Source organism: Amphichorda felina (assembly GCF_050947745.1).
Source record: "Amphichorda felina strain 45539 chromosome Unknown scaffold_8, whole genome shotgun sequence".
In the NCBI taxonomy this organism is placed as follows: domain Eukaryota; kingdom Fungi; phylum Ascomycota; class Sordariomycetes; order Hypocreales; family Bionectriaceae; genus Amphichorda; species Amphichorda felina.
The window spans coordinates 2623513-2641282 of NW_028145042.1; the positions used below are offsets into that span (position 1 = coordinate 2623513).

General features: G+C 57.5%; 6 protein-coding genes across 6 annotated transcripts; 5 read left to right on the forward strand and 1 right to left on the reverse strand.

The window, feature by feature from the left end:
* Window positions 1-855: 855 nt before the first annotated feature.
* On the forward strand, window positions 856-3700 carry PHM7 (uncharacterized protein; the record flags this gene model as incomplete). Its single annotated transcript, XM_083197852.1, has 4 exons — window positions 856-946; window positions 1009-1135; window positions 1196-2826; window positions 2880-3700. The coding sequence occupies 4 exons, from the start codon at window positions 856-858 to the stop codon at window positions 3698-3700; spliced, it is 2670 nt and encodes an 889-aa protein (XP_083047320.1).
* A 1443-nt stretch (window positions 3701-5143) lies between these two features.
* On the forward strand, window positions 5144-8395 carry ACO1O0_008489 (uncharacterized protein; the record flags this gene model as incomplete). The annotated part of the gene is made up of 1 exon (XM_083197853.1): window positions 5144-8395. The coding sequence occupies one exon, from the start codon at window positions 5144-5146 to the stop codon at window positions 8393-8395; it is 3252 nt and encodes a 1083-aa protein (XP_083047321.1).
* Window positions 8396-8854: 459 nt separating this feature from the next.
* Window positions 8855-9952, reverse strand: ACO1O0_008490 (PLC-like phosphodiesterase; the record flags this gene model as incomplete). The annotated part of the gene is made up of 1 exon (XM_083197854.1): window positions 8855-9952. One exon carries the CDS (start codon window positions 9950-9952, stop codon window positions 8855-8857), a length of 1098 nt encoding a protein of 365 aa, XP_083047322.1.
* A 1693-nt stretch (window positions 9953-11645) lies between these two features.
* Window positions 11646-13623, forward strand: ACO1O0_008491 (phosphate transporter; the record flags this gene model as incomplete). Its single annotated transcript, XM_083197855.1, has 3 exons — window positions 11646-11724; window positions 11793-13274; window positions 13340-13623. 3 exons carry the CDS (start codon window positions 11646-11648, stop codon window positions 13621-13623), a joined length of 1845 nt encoding a protein of 614 aa, XP_083047323.1.
* Window positions 13624-16107: 2484 nt separating this feature from the next.
* Window positions 16108-16888, forward strand: ACO1O0_008492 (S-adenosyl-L-methionine-dependent methyltransferase; the record flags this gene model as incomplete). The annotated part of the gene is made up of 3 exons (XM_083197856.1): window positions 16108-16305; window positions 16361-16627; window positions 16688-16888. 3 exons carry the CDS (start codon window positions 16108-16110, stop codon window positions 16886-16888), a joined length of 666 nt encoding a protein of 221 aa, XP_083047324.1.
* A 291-nt stretch (window positions 16889-17179) lies between these two features.
* ACO1O0_008493 (uncharacterized protein) lies at window positions 17180-17769 on the forward strand (the record flags this gene model as incomplete). Its single annotated transcript, XM_083197857.1, has 2 exons — window positions 17180-17184; window positions 17367-17769. 2 exons carry the CDS (start codon window positions 17180-17182, stop codon window positions 17767-17769), a joined length of 408 nt encoding a protein of 135 aa, XP_083047325.1.
* Between the last annotated feature and the right edge of the window lies 1 nt (window position 17770).

The window sequence follows — 17770 nt, forward strand, 5'->3', positions numbered from 1 at the left end:
CCCGTGCCACCAAGGTCCAGCTGGACAGGGGTCTTTCTGGCTGCCGCCATGCGCCCTATGGGCCTATGGCCTGTGCAGCTCCGACCGTGGGTGGGGTCTTATTGGAGTCCCCGAGCACAGATTTGCCCTGACCCTGAGTGGTGAAGAACTGGAGATATGGAGAGAGGTGAGGTGTGCTCCAGATCACAAGCCAAGGTGGTGCTTCAAAGTAATATTACCTCGATCCGTGAGTTGATACTAATACGTACAGTTTAACAGAAAGAGACATCTCTTCTCGGCAAGTTACATACTAGTTAGTACTCGTATTCACCCTCCCTTCTCCTGCTTTACCCCATTACGGGGTGACGGCTCCAGGTCCCGGGTCTGTTTTGTCTCGTCCATCCGAGACACTTGACTTATTGCCGCCCGAAGCAGTCCACTGGCTGCGATTGTCACGACAGCTCCGTGAGTCTGTGACCGCCAACTATTACCTAGACCCTGCCTTAGTCCGATTCATATCCAACCCATCACCGATCAGGGTTTTCTTCCCTTCCGTTCGGCCCTCCGATCGACGGGTCCCTCTCTCCGATGCGCTTAGTTCAAATTTGAAGAGGTGCCACCTCTGCTAGTACCAATACGTAATAATCTGTCGCCTTCCGCTCCTGCACCGTAGACCTGGTTTTTATCGCGTGCCTCCCACCTTCCTCGCCTTCTCAGTGGTGACCTCAGCTCTCATCGGGCTCTACTTCTCCTCCACCCGCTGGCAATTTTTTCCCTTCTCCTTCTCCTTATTCTTCATCGCCAACTCGACTCTCATTAAGTTATACTCACCCATTGCATCGTAGCTGCGGCGACGCGCAGCCCCGACCCGCCATCATGAGCGGCTTCATCGACTGGATCAACAAGAACCTCCCCAAGGATGACAGCCAGGGAGAGGCCAGGGACGAGAAGCCGCAGTCCCTCTCGGGTCAGTTTCCTTCTCCAAGGCACCCAATGCGCCCATCTGTATTGCCAGCTAACGTCTTGAAGGCATGGTTAGCACTCTTGTGCCCCTGCTCATCGTCAGCGCCTGCTACCTTATCTTCTTCCTCATCTTTCGCTACTCGCAGCGCCGCTTCTACGCGCCCAGAACGTATCTAGGCTCTCTGCGCGAAAAGTAAGTCCCCTCCCGTAGTCAATTGCGCCCGGGAACAATGCAATTGACCCTCCCTCGAAGTGAACGGAGTCCCGAGCTGCCCAAGGGCTTCCTGAACTGGATCGGCGCCTTCTGGAAGATCCCGGACGTCTACGCTCTCCAGCACCAGAGTCTCGATTCCTACCTCTTCCTGCGCTTCCTCCGAGTTTGCACGACCATCTGCTTCGTCAGTCTCGTCGTCACCTGGGTCATCCTCTTCCCGGTCAATGCTACCGGCGGCAACCACCAGTCCCAGCTCGAGATCCTCTCGTACAGCAATATCAACATTGACACGCAGTACAACCGATTTTATGCGCACACCTTTGTGGGCTGGTTCGTCTACGGTTTCATCATGTACATGATCACCCGCGAGTCCATCTTCTACATCAATGTTCGCCAGGCCTACCTCCTGACGCCGCAGTACGCCAACCGCATCTCGTCCCGGACTGTTCTCTTTACTGCCGTCCCCGATGACTACCTTGATGAGGTCCGCCTCCGCCAGACCTTTGGCGAGGACGCCGTCAAGCATGTCTGGATCGCCGGCGATACCAAGGAGCTGGACAAGCTCGTCGAGGAGCGCGACAAGACAGCCATGACTCTCGAGAAGGGCGAGATCAAGCTGCTCAAGACTGTCAACAAGGAGCGTATCAAGTCTGCCAAGAAGTCCGGCCAGGCCCCTCAGGTGGCGCCCGAGGGCCAGGATGTTGAGCAGGGAGACATCACCGCCCGCTGGATCACCGACAAGATGCGCCCCTCCCACCGCCTCGGACTCCTGGGTCTCATCGGGAAGAAGGTCAACACCATCGAATGGGGCCGCGACGAGCTGAACGAGCTTGTTCCCAAGGTCGAGGCTGCGCAGTCCGAATACTTCGCTGGTAACTACAAGAAGCAAAACGCCGTCTTTATCGAGTTCCACCACCAGTCCGACGCCCAGGCTGCCTTCCAGGTCATCTCTCACCACCATGCTCTGCACATGGCGCCCAAGGTCATCGGCATCAAGCCTGAAGAGGTCATCTGGAGCAACCTCAACATCCCCTGGTGGCAGAGGATCATCCGCCGCTATGCTTCCTACTTCTTCATCGCCATCCTCATCATATTCTGGGCCATCCCGGTCGGTATCGTGGGTATTATTTCGCAGGTCAACACGCTCAAGAATCTGCCTGGCCTCACTTGGATCCAGGAGATTCCCGACATCATCCTGGGTGTCGTCTCCGGCCTGCTGCCCGCAGTCGCCCTGTCCATCCTCATGAGCCTTGTCCCGGTCTTTATGCGCATGTTCGCCAGGTTCGCCGGAGAGGTTTCGGAGTCGCGTGTCGAGCTGTTCTGCCAGAACGCCTACTTCTTCTTCCAGCTCCTCCAGGTCTTCCTCATCCGCACCATCACCGACTCGGCATCGACTGCTATCGTGCAGATCGCCCAGGATCCAGGCAGTGTCTTTACGACTCTGGCCTCCGCGATCCCCACTTCATCCAACTTCTACATCTCCTACTTTATCCTCCAGGGTGTCACCGTGGCGACTGGCGTCATGACGCAGGTGGTTGGCTGCGTCATCTTCAACCTAATGTACAAGTTCCTGGCCGGGACCCCTCGCGCCATGTACACCAAGTGGACCAGCCTCAGTGCTATCATGTGGGGAAGTGTGCTTCCCGTCTACACGACCATTGCCGTCATCAGTATGTGCTATTGTTTCCGCTGCTCATTGAATACACGCTAATCTCCAACCCAGGTGTTACCTTTGCCGTCATTGCTCCTCTGATGCTTTTCTGGGCCACCCTTGCCATGGCCTTGTACTACCTAGCTTACCGCTACAACATCCTCTTTGTCTCGGACACTCAGGTTGACACCCGGGGTCTGTTCTACCCCCGTGCGCTCCAGCAGCTCTTTGCCGGTATCTACCTGGCTGAGGTCTGCATGGTTGGCATGTTTGCGGTGTCCAAGACCCCCGGCCCCGCCGTTCTCATGGGCATCTTCCTCGTCTTCACTATCCTCTTCCAGATCACGCTCAACAGGTCGCTCGGCCCGCTTCTGTATGGCCTTCCCCGCACGCTCCAGGTCGAGGAGGAGCTCTACCAGGCTCGCCGTGCGGCTGGATCAGAAGCCGAAGTCGACGAGGAATCCGGCACCAAGGCTGTCACGAAGGAGAAGGAGACGAACGGACGGTTCAATATCCAGAGCCTTGTTCCCGGCGGCTCTCCTATGGAACCCGGGAAGAAGGGCAACTTCATCACCAGGTTCCTCAAGCCGTGGATCTATGCGGACTACGCGACGCTCCGCAACATGGTGCCCCGTGAGGACATTGTCTCGATGCCCCTCGATTACAGCGAGGAGGACGAGGCCAACGCCTACTGGCCGCCATCGGTGACGAGCGCGACCCCGATTCTCTGGATTCCCCGGGACCCCCTGGGTGTGTCCAAGCAGGAGGTTGCCGTCACCAGCAAGGTCATCCCCATCAGCGACGAGGCAGCCACGCTGGATGACAAGAACAAGATCCAGTGGGACTCGGAGACTGCCCGCCCTCCCATCTGGAGCGAGAAGATTTACTATTAAACTATGACTCATTGATACCCAATTCTTATTTTCATTTCTTGTCCCTGATTGCAGGGTATCTGGATACTGGAGGCATGGACGTCGTTACTAGACGAGTTGGTTGGAAGGCTTGATCTCTTGAACCTATTTCAGAACGGCAGACGAACATGTTGGACTATCTAAATGTTGCGTGCCATTAATATTAATTCATATTTACCCATTCTTGACTACCGGTCGCAGCGATGTACTTGAGACAGCACTACAAGACTTATCAGGGTCCTACGTGGGTCTGCTTGGATGGGAGGGGGAGGGTATTTATTTACCAGGCCATCCAAGGTATCATAACAAATCATGCTGGTTTCAATGGAGAGCGGCTGATGCCGGGACGGTCTCATCAGGGAGTATCCGTACTATGAGGATGCAATACTACGAGTACCGGCGAACTGCCGAATCGTGATGCAGCTGCTCTAGTCAATCCATTTCCTGCTGGTGAACCAAGTTTTGCGAACAAAGTCAAACACTCGGGTCCCGCCATGATGCATTTCCCTGTTTCGTGCATGTGCATGCAGCCAGGGGGCCCTTGTTGGCGATGGGCCAGCCTCCCGCTCTGCCAGCCTCCCAGCCTCCCACCAGAGCCACAAGTGTCCACTGCCCACACAGTGACACACAGTCCATTATGTAGCCGTAGATTGTAAGGATGCTGATTAACCCAGGCCCCGCGATCGCGCGGATGGGCCCCCGGATCAGCGACCACGTCGATCCTCAAATGATTGTCCATGTCTCCATAAACAGAGGAACTGAACACACAGCGGGTCTAGACTCGGCCAAGGAGCGAGACGGGACGTGCAACGTGAATCACGAGTAGCATCTCAGCACATTCCGCTCGCTTTAGTAATGTAACCTGGTCGCGATTGGCATCCGACAGCATTGGAACCTTCCCGGTCAGGCCCAGAGGATGCAGTGGCTTGGGGGTGGGCGTTCCAGTGGATGAACTGGGTGAGCCGTGCCACCAAGGCAAGGCTGGTGTCGCTGGGGCAACCCCCCAGTAAACAACCTTGGAACGGGCCCCCCAAGCGCCCAGCAAGCACCCAGCAACACCACAGTGACCACCGCAGTGACCACCGCAGTGACCACACCATCCATCCTCACCGGATTGGCCCCGCCCTCGCCGACCCGGATGCCTGTGACTGACCACTGGCACCAGGGTGAACAGGCCCCACGCGTTATCTGGACGAGGCCACGCAGCCGATCCATCAATTGACTTCCATGTACTCCGTAGTGACCATCCCTCTTCCCTTCCCCCACTAGAGGCGGTCCCAACTCCAGGAATAAGGTTCCCCAAACTCAACGACTTTCCCAACGACCGCTCAAAGAAGGAAACCGTTTCCACGAGTGCCGCTATAACGACGACGACACGCGATCATGATCTAGGGCTGGCAGAGGAGCGACTTTGGACGCCGCAGAATGAAACCTACCTTTGCCGGCGCAGCGCCCCTGTGCCTCCCTCTCCTCCTCCCGCTCATATCAGTATCTCTCCTCCTCGCCACGGCCACCGCCGCCCAGAGCCTGCCCTACGTCCCGACGCAGATCCTCGCCCCGGGCGACGAATGCATCGACGGCCTGGCCTGCCACGGGCGCGACGCTGCCTTTATTCTCAGCGGGCGAGACCTGCTCGCATTCAACTACAGCCAATCGATCGACCATGACGATAACAGCCGGCTGGAGACGTTGACGGAGGGGCTGCCGTTCTACAAAGACACCGACGATGCGACCAGGACATTCGGCGCCGCCAGGGCCGCCGACGGGAGCATCGTTGTGTACGCGGGCAACTGCGGGGGCTCCACGGGCGACATCTGGAGATACTCGGACGAGGAGGGGTGGGCCGAGGGGGACGTGGCCATCCGGGGCGAGGCGTCCAGAGGACCCTTCTTCCTGGGCGGCACGCTGGCCTTCTCCTCGACCCTCGCGCCTGCTATGGACGAGCCTACTATCTACACCTACGGCGGCATGTGCCCCGACCAAGACGACGACGCCAGCGCAGAGACGTGGCAGTCCGGCGCAAACTATACCAAGACGATGCTGCGCCTCGCTCCGGACGATAAGGAGGAGGAAGAGAGGCTGGGGAGCGGCGACCAGAACAGTTTCGCGGTCAAGGTCGCCTCGACGGCCGGCCCCAGGACGCCCATGGCCGGGTTCAGCCTCACGCCCCTGACGTCCTCCAAGACGAACCGCTCGGGGACGGTGACGCAGCGGGCGGGCTACGTGCTCCTGGGCGGGCACACGCAGAACGCCTTCATCAACATGAGCACGGCGGCCGTGTGGAGTCTTCCCGAGGAGTCGTGGACGTTTGTGGGCATCCAGGCTCCGGGCCCCGTGGCGGACGACAGTGTGACGGAGTTGATGGCCTCCAAGCACCAGAACAAGGCCAAGAGGGCTGTGGACAATGTGTACAGCCGGTCGGGCCATACGGCGGTCCTGAGCGACGATGGCGGCTCGGTGGTCGTGCTGGGCGGCTGGGTGGGCGACGTCGACACACCGGCGGAGCCGCAGCTTGCGGTGCTGGAGATGGGCGAGACGTACAGCAGGTGGCAGTGGAAGATTCCCGCAGAGCAGCCTGATGAGGCCGGTGTTTATGGGCACGGCGCGGCGTTGCTCCCGGGGAATGTCATGATGGTGTACGGTGGACGGGAGATTGGCCCGTCGAAGAGGAAGCGGCAGACGGACCTCAACTCGCCGAGGTTTCTCAACCTCACCGACATGTCGTGGTCCACGTCGTACATCCGCCCGATAAATACCGGAGATGGATCCAATCCTGAAGACGGGTCCAGCGAGGCGCCAGATAAGGGTGACGCGGGTCCAACACCAAAACGCCTGGGACTGGGCCTGGGGCTGGGTCTGGGGCTGGGCTTGATCCTGCTGATTGCCGTCGTTCTGCTGTGCTGCTGGCGGGCGCGGCAGAGGAAGAAGCAAGTGTCACGGGACGCCGCCGTGGCCGCCCTGGCGCAGGACGCGAGACACTTCATCAACGACGACTATGACGAGATGGCGGAGCGTGACGACATGTTTGGTAGCTGGGGCCGCGGCGGGTGGTACGTGGGCGGAGACGATCCCTATCAGACCGGACGTCGATCGCTTGGGTACGAGAGTCTCCGGGGCAGCAAGGGAGGAGCATCGGCGTGCGACGGAGGAGGTGCGCAAATGTCCGGGGGCAGCGGTTCTTCCGTGACCAGGAAGCCGGTGCCACGACAGCTCCGGACGGGATACATGCCTGCCCAGACCAACAGCTCTGGCTTCGGGCCGGTGCCGGGACGTATCCATCCCATCCTGGAGGACGACGAGGAGGACATGCACCACGCCCGGCACAACTACGAGCCCATGACGCCAACCTCTGATGCGCCGTCGGATCCCTTCGTCACGCCCTCTACGACCATGATTCCTCCCCTGTTTCCCTCTCCGGAAAAGCGTGTGGCAGTCACACCAAGCCCGGAAGGCGAGATCCGGAGGTACGATGCAGACGTGCAGGACTGGGTGTCGGACGTCGACGCCTCGGACGGGCTGCTCGCTAGAATGGGCAGCCGTCAGGGTCGCATATCACCGACCAGGCGAAACTCGCACCGCTCCGGCGTAGCGCTCCGCGACGACGATTCAAGGACAGGCTCTGGCCTCTCTGAGGGATCAACCCCCAGCGACCTGCGACATTCAACGCTGAGCCGCAGAGGCGTGAACCCATCCAGCTTGCTGGGCGGGACCACAGTCGCGCCCACTGACACCAATAAGCCGGGCAGCTCCTCGTCGAGCAGCTACAACACGGCCAAGTCGGCATTTGGCGCTCTGCAGCAGGAAGGCCCAAGCCTGCTGATGGGAGGCACCAGCTCGTCGGCGCATCAGTACCAGAACGACGATGATGATCCGCAACCACCGGGTTCGCCATCCAAGTCAAAGCCACCACGACGGAGCTGGCTGGGCTCCATCCGCCGTGTCTTCTCCGTCTCGGGCCGGTCCACGCCCAGCTCATCCGGCGAATCGCACGACGGCCCACCATCGTCGTACTCATGGGAGCAGCAGCACGGCGGCGCCGGCGTCAGCGAGGACGCGGAGCCGCAGATGCCCGGCCTCAGCGGCGAGCTTCTTAGGCGGAAGCAGGGCCGGCGGGACTGGGAGTTTGGCACGGTGGCGGCCGGCGAGCAGAGCGACTGGGACATTGAGCGCGCGGTGGAGCAGCGCATGGTGCAGGTCATGTTCACGGTGCCCAAGGAGCGGCTGCGGGTAGTCAACGCAGACGACGACCTGCGCAGCGACGAGGAGGACTCGGCGGCGACGGTCAAGGCCGGGCCGGCGGCGGCGAGGCCACTAGCGGCCGAGTTTGTGGACCCGGAGAGGGAGAGTCTACGGGGAGGGGATCTGGACGACTTGTTCGAGGACACCAAGGGGGATCTAGGGGTCCGGCCCGAGGGGGACGACGATGACGATGATGGCCCTGAGAAGGACGGGCTGCTGAGGGGGGACCAGCCTGCTGACAACAACAATCACCGGGTCTCGGTGGTGACGGACTTTACGGACGGGGGCCGGTCGAGCGCGGTGATGGGCACGGCGCGGACCATGACGATGCAGCGGCCGGAGCCCAAGACGAGGGTGCTGCGCATGGTGGCCAGCATCGAGAGCGCGGGAAGTCCGCAGGAGAGCCCGCAGGGGAGCCCGACGCGCGATGAACGATGATGCATCGGATTATGGATTACCTTGGCTATATAGTATAAAGCACTGGGAAGCTGGGGAGCATGGAGTTGGAAACGACGGGGCGAGAAGAGGCTATTTGGGATTTATTAATTGGTTGTTTGTTTTTGGTTTTTTTTCTTTTCCTTTTGCGCCGGGCATGTATATCGGGCACGTATGTATCCTAGATGAGCGTATGTAGGTATGTGGAATGATGGATGGACAATGTATGCCCCAGCCGTATTGCCTGCTTGCTATGCCCTTGTGAAAGCAACTTGCCAACTGTGTGATGGGGGCTGCCCGGCTTCTAGTCCTAGAAGTCAGATGTAACAAGACATCTAGTTACTCCAAGAAGCCATGGTAGCTGGTGGTCCGGCCCCTGAAGTCCCGATGGCCGTTATCCAGCTTTCTCTATCCATCCGTGAGAGCGTGAACGGTATCCGCATAGAAAGCGGTGCCCGCCGTTCACCTCGTGCCCCCGATCAGGCGGTCATTCCACCGCAGCACGGCATCAATCAGCTTCTTTCCCGGAAAGTCCATGATGACAATCCCCGTCTTGGCCGCGCCGTCGGCACCGACAAAGTCACGTAGCCACTGGCCCGTCATGTCGTTCATGCCCACCATGGAGCGGTTCAGCGGGCCCGCGGCCGCCTCGATGGGCAGCACGCCGACAGACGCGGACGTATGTGCCAGGTACAGCTTGGAATTATCATCCGGCGCCGTGGCGGCCTTCTCGAGCGCGTCGCGGATGGCGGTCCACTTGTCGGCGAGGTGGTAGACGTCCGGGATGATCCACAGGTCCTCGAGGACCATCTGATCGCCCTCCCAGGCGAGGCCGTAGGGCTTGTCGTGCTGGGTCTTGAAGTTCTGCAGGAGGAAGATCTTGGAGCGCAGGGCGCCGAGGGTGGGGATGGGCCCGATACGGTCGTACAGGTACAGGTGGCGCTGGGCGCCGGGGGAGGTGGTCGGGTCGGTTTTGTGGTACCGGTTGAGGGCCTCCTCGAAGGAGACGGTGTTGGCGTCGCCGATGGGGCGGCCCTCTTCCTTGAGGCGCATGACGATGGCCTCGGAGGGGTTGGTGTCGAGGAAGTCGGACATGGCGAGCAGGACGTCGGTGTAGTCGTAGCCGGTGAAGCCGTTGGCGTGGTAGATGCGCAGGTCGTCGTGCTCGAGGCGGGCGCGGATGTCGAAGTAGCGCAGGCCGGCGTCGAGCTGGGCGGACAGGTTCCAGTTCTGGCACTGCAGGACCTCGTTGTCGGTCAGGTTGTAGGTCATGGTGTCGTGGGTGCCAGGGATGCTGAGCGATGTGAGGTTGGTGGCATCAGGGATTTCGGCCATCCAGCGCGGTCGTGGCGCGTCGGCAGCGTCGAAGCTGAAGCGGCTGGCGTAGCCGTGGTAGCAGACGCCGCCGACCATGCAGGGCGCGATGGAGAGGAGCAGGTAGAAGAGGCCCATGGCTATGGCAGCGGTGGTGAGGACCAGCGTGGGGAGGCGGCGTGGGCGGAGGAGCGTGCGAGGCACGGGGAGCGAGCCGGGGAGGCTGAGCTTCTCGACGCGGCCCATGGTGGTCGGGGAGGAGGTGGTGGAGATGCGAGGTGGTTTATGTAGGCCCTCACATCGAGATGGGCGAGGGTGAGGAGGTTGTGAGCACGGCGGTTGCCGGGATTGGGGGATGTGGAATGGGAAAATGGAGGCTCGTGATCTCATCTACAGGTTATGCAGGGACTCGACGTGACTGCCGTGACATTGCGTCATGTGTGGTCTTATCTCAGGTGGCCTTTTCGTACTACGAGCTCTTCACAACCTACCCTATACCAAAACTCGACGACAATATTCGTTCCTCCATCTGCAACTGGTGCATCTTCCCACTCGTGTGTTTTATTTTGTTTTTTCTTTCTACACTCAAATGGTCCATACCTGTTCAACCTCATTTTCTGCCTGTAGCAACAATATAATGATACATTATAAAATTATTAATACGTGTGGTGTGGTGTGGTTGACGACAACATGGTAAAGCCACAAAGATTACTTTCACCTCAATCATGAATGACTCCGTTTCTACTGGGAAACAGGCTACAAAAACATAGATTAAAAGTAAAGCCCGAAAGTGTATTGCCGCGCCACCTTGTCAAGCAGGAACACTTTTTTGTCTTCAATTTTCCTTCCTTGCATCGGGGCTACAACACATGTCATGTCGTGCGACTCATGTCCCCATTAGTGACAACGTGAACCTGATCATCATATGCCAGTGTGGAGATGGGGCAACACATTGGTAATATTAGCTGGTGCTACTCGTACAGATACAGTTGAAGAACTGGCGAGGAGCACGAGTGGCATTTCTCCATTGAGCGGGCACGTGGTCTGATGCGTCCTCATACCCTAGTTACATGGCAGAAACGTGTTTAAGTGAACGGCGTTGGCTGAGTTGCATCGGATGAGACGGCCAGGTCAATTGTCAGCCGCCGGAAGAACGGCACTTTTTGAAGCACACAACTCTGGCAGATGCAGTCGGTCCCTTTGTGGTCCCTTTGTGGTCGGGGTCTCTGCGACACAATCACGTTGAGAGCGGCGAGCACGTGGGTGGGGGTTATGAAAGGTTGTGAAAGGGCATATCCATCATAGCACGAGTTGTGCGCCGAAGCCACATCCATGGGGTTGAATGGGGAAAGCACAGATCACGCACAGACACGCGAGTCTGCGGCTCCCGCAGAAGGAACAGCCTGGACCACAGCAGAAGCGGGCCCACGTGGGACAATCAAGCACCGCCATAGGCCCAAGGCCCAGGCCAGCCCCTCGACCTCCCGTCGTCTTATGCTTAAGCCCTGGCGTCTGCTGGCGAATGACGGCCAACGACACCCGTGGCCGCTTTCCTAAACCGGTCATTCTCGAATCATGAAGGGCCCCCAAGCCTAGCTTTTGCTCGACATGTTCGCCAGAGTTTCGCCAGAGGGGCGCCAGAGGGGCGCCGGAGGGGCGGCGGCCTCTTGCTGCCTCTCGCTGCCTCTCGCCGCCGCTCGCTGCCTCTCACTCAAGGGGCTTGGAGCCTCTCTCAGCCATGGTGGGAATCAGCAGACTTTGGTTGCCGCCTTGCACCTTATAATCCTCGAGGCCGGCTCCCACCGTGTCCTTCTCTCTGTCTCTCTGTCAACCATCACCAGCAGTTCCGTCCACCTTTGCCAGACTTTGACAACCGCAGTCGATAACTCGACAGCTCACCTAGCTGCTTGCTAGCCCCGTCAAGTACATCCAGAACAACATGGTTCTCCACGAATACACCTACGTCTTTGCCATCGGCACATGCTTTGCCCTCCTCGAGGCTTACAACAATGGCGCCAGTATGATGATATCCCGTCCCCTCTTCATCATGAGTTTGGCAAAGCTGACATGCAATTCTCCATCACAGACGATGTTGCCAATGCCTGGGCCACCAGTGTCTCCTCTCGGTCCATCACCTACCGCTGGGCCATGGTCCTCTGCCTCGTCTTCGAAATGACCGGTGCCCTAGCCGTCGGTGCCCGCACCGCCTCGACCATCAAGAACGGCATCATCCCCATCGAGGCCTTCAATGATAATGCCGGTGTCCAGCTGCTCGCCTTTGCCTGTGCCTCGGCCGGTGCTTCCATCTGGGTCATGTGGTGCACGCGCCACTCTGCTCACGTCTCGTCCACCTACTCCCTCATCTCGTCCATTGCTGGTGTTGGCATCGCTGTCACGGGAGCCAAGGGCGTCCAATGGGGCTGGAACGGAGGAAAGGGCCTGGGTGCCATCTTTGCCGGGCTCGGCATGGCCCCTGTCATCTCGGGCTGCTTCGCCGCCATCATCTTCATGCTCATCAAGATGGTCGTTCACGTCCGCAAGAGCCCCGTGAACTGGGCCGTCTGGACATCGCCCTTCTTCTTCCTCATTGCCGGCACCGTCTGCACCCTGTCCATCGTCTACAAGGGCTCCCCCCGACTCGGCCTTACCGACAAGCCCGCCTGGTGGATTGCCTCGGTCGTTTTGGGCGTTGGCGTCGGTCTCTTTATCCTCTCTGGCCTGTTCTTCTTGCCCTATGTCCACGCCAAGGTCGTCAAGAAGGATAACACCCTCAAGCTCTGGGAGGTCATTTACGGCCCGCTCCTCTTCAACCGCCCCGCTCCCGCCGGTGCTGAGGCCGCCAAGGTGCCCAACTACGCCGTCGTGCAGCACGACGACGACTCCGGCTCCGAATCCGACATGTCCTCCACGGCCGCCCAGAAGTCATCTGGGCCCGAGCTCCCCGAGAAGGACAAGGACAGCAAGGACATCAACACCGCCGTCACCCAGACCAACACCCGCGCCACGGCCACAACCCTCGCCCAGGCCGAGGTTGGCCATACCAACTACCAGGCCCTCCTCAAGGAAGCCGAAGAGCGCCACCACGCCAAGCTCAGGAAGAGCCGTGGACCCCTCGGCTGGGCCATGCGCACCCTGCACTCCAACCCCATGGGCGCCGGCTCGGTGTACGAGATGCACAACATTGTCACCCTGTGCAAGCGCTTTCCCGCCCAGGTCGTCTCCGCGCTGCTCTACGGCCTCCACTACGACATCCACGGCGCGCAGGTCGGCATCCTCGGCACCCCCGAGGGCCGCCGCATGGAGCGCGTGTACAGCCACGCGCCCAAGTACCCCAACGAGGTCGAGTACCTGTACTCGTTTGTCCAGATCATCACGGCCTGCACTGCGTCCTTTGCCCACGGCGCCAACGATGTCGGCAACGCTGTCGGTGTCTGGGCGGCCATGTACAGCGCCTGGTCGACGTCGCGGGCTACGGGCGAGGAGGCCGACGTGCCCCTGTGGCAGATTGCTGTCACGGCCCTGACTATCTGCATTGGGTTCATCACGTACGGTTATAACATCATGAAGGGTGAGTGCAAGATGAATGAATGGATACTCTTTCAGCATGGACTTTTTACTGACTTTTATATGCAGTCATGGGCAACAAGATCACCTACCACTCCCCCAGCCGCGGCTCCTCCATGGAGATGGGCGCTGCCATCACCGTCCTCGTCTTCTCGCAGTACTCGCTGCCCGTCTCGACCTCGATGTGCATCACGGGCGCCACGGTCGGCGTTGGCCTCTGCAACGGTAGCTTCAAGGCGGTCAACTGGCTGCGGGTTGGGCTCCTTGTCTTCTCCTGGATCATGACGATCCCTATTGCCGGCCTCATCGGTGGTTGCCTGATGGGCCTGGCGCTGAACGCACCTCATTTCTAAGTGGAGGTGGTTTCGCGTGTCGTTCCTTTTTATATATACTTAGCTAATTTTGAGCTTAAATAATGATTAATGATCTCTATGATCACTTCTATGTGTCTTTTTCAAGTCTGTGAATTCATCCTAGTTGGGGAGAGTGTCACGCCTTCCGTTAGGCGACATTGATATCTCTAGCCTTCATCTAGAAGTATACATAAGTGGTAAAAGTAGGATGAAGAATACATGTTCACTCATTTTCCCGACGCACCCTCTAAGGACTCGCCTACTCTGGCGGTGGACGGCCAGAGGGAGTGATGTGGATGCTAATGGTCCTGCTGACCTGTCCAATCTACATCTGGTTCAGCTGGATCTCTTCTAGACCGACTGCAGGCTCAGGGCAACATAGTATACACATCAAACGGCGTCCATGGGCCTGTGGATTCGTCCAGAAGCTGGCCAAGGTCGATGATGTGGCCGGGTCGCGTTGATCAGGGCCAACCGTCCCGTCCATTGTAAATTCTTCATCTCCGGTAGTCAGGTTCTGGGCAAGGTGTTGTGGTAAGAAGGGCCGAGCGGCCATTCAGTTCAAGTCCACAAATAATGTTGCTCGACGAGCCAATTTTCCAAGTCAACAAATACCTTCCACCTAACTCTAGCATAGTAGCCGCACACCCACTCGTTTCTCTTCCTAACCTTTTTGATTGGAAATCCGAAAGCAATTAGCGTTTGGACCAGCTCACGAGTTGATTTATAGATCCTGTACAAGTTGCTTGGCCGTCTTCCTGTCCTCTAGGCGCCATTGCAGCTTTCCTTTCACTAGGTTCGTGAAGCCCTCTTTTCTCACCCTCAAGGAAATTCTCACGGCTTTCGAGGCCCACGTTTGACGGTATCTTCACATCTGCTGTCCGTTTTCCTTGGCAGTAACATGATTTAGCACGATGGTATATATAAAATTTGGAAATCTCAAGAATAGTCTTACCGTCTTCCGCAAAGAACTCATGACTTCGCTGGCCTCTCTTTAGCAAATTTAGAGGCAGGGGGCCCAACACTCCGATGACCTCAGCCAAATGGGCACGTGTTGAATAGCCATGGTCGTCAGTCATCCCCGATGTCCTGCAGAATATTGTATGCTTTGATGTCTGGTAGCGCGAAGATATGTCAGAGGCAGGGCCGTAACCTAGTTAGCGGTTCTATTGGTAAGGCCTCCATGTGTGCACCAACTTGCACTTAGAATAGAGATAGTCGAGAGCGGTGAATAAGTGCCCGAATCCGGCCTTGAGGAGAGGCTCCGAAAAGCGTCCGGCGTCATTTCGACGGAGCAGATCATCCCAAATATCCCACATTGGCCGTTGGACCAGGCAGGAATGATGATAGCCTCTGCCTGGACGGTGGAGCTCGAAATGTCCAGCGCGGTTCGGACATGTTGGTAGCCGGGATGTGAGGGGTTTGCCTTGCCAATTGTGTCTAGAATTTGAAACTCGTCTCAGTCCCCGCTGTCTCGAGTACAGACTTTCAAGGTTACGTACCCATGGTTCCTATTTACCGACTGTTAGGTTGAGAGCTGAGAAGCGTCAGGTTGGAATGCCTTGCGGCACGTACACGAGGTCCCGAGCCAACCACACGGTGGTGCCAAGCCCCAACTTCCCAATAACCTGGTATGTAGAGACAGAAACATCACCTATATTAACGAGATAATACTGATCGACCTTGAATTCGTCAAGGTGCTCCTCTTCTAATAACCTTAAAGCCCGAAGTCGGAAAGCGAATTGGGACCAAGGGTGTTTGGCGCGTCAAGCTCCTTGCCCACTTGAAGATGGACGGCATACGCTTGATGTGTATGTGCTTTATTTAAACGACGAGTGCACACAAATGACAAGGCAGGCGAAGGCGACCTACTACTAAGTACGTACGCGTTGATAGGGGGCTAGACGGGTAAATTTCATATATTCGCAACGCTACATGTCTGTTTTATTTAATTAAATCATAATCAACCAATATATACCGCTCTCCAATATATACCGCTCTCCAGTTTATCCATCAGCTCAGTTCAAAGGATTCCAATCACCTTACGTGGAACACAGTCTCCTCGCCTTCTCCTAATGTAAATTCGCAGGAGCGGGTATCGGACTCTACGTCAAAATATCCCCTACCAAGCGGCAGGACACTCTCAGATACCCTGTATACACGCCTCGCTGTTTCGGTGAATTGGCAGAACATATTTCAATATGGCGATGGAAAATACCCCCTTCCCCCAATGGATCTGTTTAAATCACCGGGTTAGAAACTGGCACGATATAGGGCAGCCAAAGTTTTAGTCACGTGATTGGCACTCCAAGCCTTGCTGGAGACGGCGGCTGGTTTCTGACTCGGGACCACATAAATATCAGCAATTGTAGGTATGCATACGGATACATGTACACTACATTTTTATAGTATCCTCGCCGATCCCTTGTGCAACAACGGGCTGTTTCTACTTGCAGGAGATCGAGACGGAGACAGAGAACCAAAATGAACGACCAAGAAATTGAGAGGCTGGCTCATCCAGAGTATTGGAATGAGCGTTACTCAACTGCCGAGACAGATGAGCCTACGCACGAGTGGTTTCGGACGTTTGGTGACCTCCTACCCTTTCTCGAACCCAAACTCTTTAAGGCGCGACCAGCCTCGACAAACCCCAAGATTCTTCACCTCGGATCAGGGGACAGCGTAAGTTGGCACCCAGAGGCTGTCCCCATGGGCTCATGCTGAGTGACCAGCTCAGACCATACCGCGAGATCTAGCAGAGCGGGGCTATCATGACCAGCTCTGCATCGACTTTTCCCCCGTCGTCGTGGACCTCATGTCCCAGAGGCATGCCGACGTCGAGGGCATAGAATGGAGGCTCGCCGATGTGTGCAACATGGACAGCATACCATCGCGATCGATAGACGTTGCCTTTGACAAGGGGACGCTCGACGCCATGATACACGGGAGCCCCTGGAGCCCCCCCGACGACGTCGTCGAGCATACGGCTGCGTATATCCAAGAGGTTCATCTACATGTATCCGGTCCTACCGAGAGAGATTGGGTGCTGACGCGTATGCTCTAGGTGTCTCGTGTTCTGAAGGATGACGGCGTGTTTCTCTACATCACATACCGCCCGCAGCACTTCATCATGCCTCGCCTCAACTGTCCTGGCGTCGACTGGGACATTGAAGTCGTCGTTCTGGGGGGAGAGGCCTGCCTTCCTTACCACGGGTTTGTCATCAAGAAGAAGAAGAAATCGGATGCTACGGGGCAAGATGAGTAAGGTGTCTTTCGGGCATCGGCTTTCGTGCTGTTGGTCGTGGACTGGTGCTGGTGGGGGGGTCAAGACTTGCTTGCGGTGCAGATTTTCTATTTCTGCATTCGCCTGACGCGAACGACCCCCCGGCGGCTATTCGGGAATTCCCATTGACCCGGTTGGCTGTCGAATCTGCAACAACCGTTGTTCGCGAATGCTATTGAATTAATAATCGGGATGTTGGTCGTTTGTCGTCTCAAGCAGCATGATCGCCCATGAGGCAGCAGTGAAGAGAAGGGCCGGTATAAGGGCCTCCGCATGGGGTTTGAACCTTTGAGAAGCCAACATTCATGATTGAACTCGCCAGCCTTGGCATGTCGTCTTTCACTATAACATTTCCCGCCAGCAGTCGCAGTGGATTGCCCTAATTAGGTCATGTCTATCACCGTTTCTTTCATTTGCTAAGATCCCCATTAATTTGCGATTTTACTTAAGCTGGTTAGAGCCTGATCGCCCTGGAGAACCTCGTCGAAAGGGGTTTGGAGTTTTTCCGCCGACCGTTCTATGTTGTCCTCGATGGCCTCGAAGAGTGTGATAATGTGGCCTGTACGCGCATCATCAACTTCTTCAACAGGCTGTTCAAGAGGCACCAGGACCAGACGGGCAGCGACTCATCGCTGTGGGTCAAACTGGTCTCTGCAAAAGCACAGGACCCAACCCGCCAGCTTCTGGCATCGTGCGACTCAGTAGATCCGTTCCTCTCGCGACCGAGCCAAGAGCTCGGGGAGCGCGATCTCATCATTGCGCGATGCCGGATCGAATTGGAGCTGGGCTACATACTGGCGCAGGACGTCGAGGACTGGCTGAGCCATGAACTGGCCTCCAAATCCGAGGGCAGCGCCATCTAGA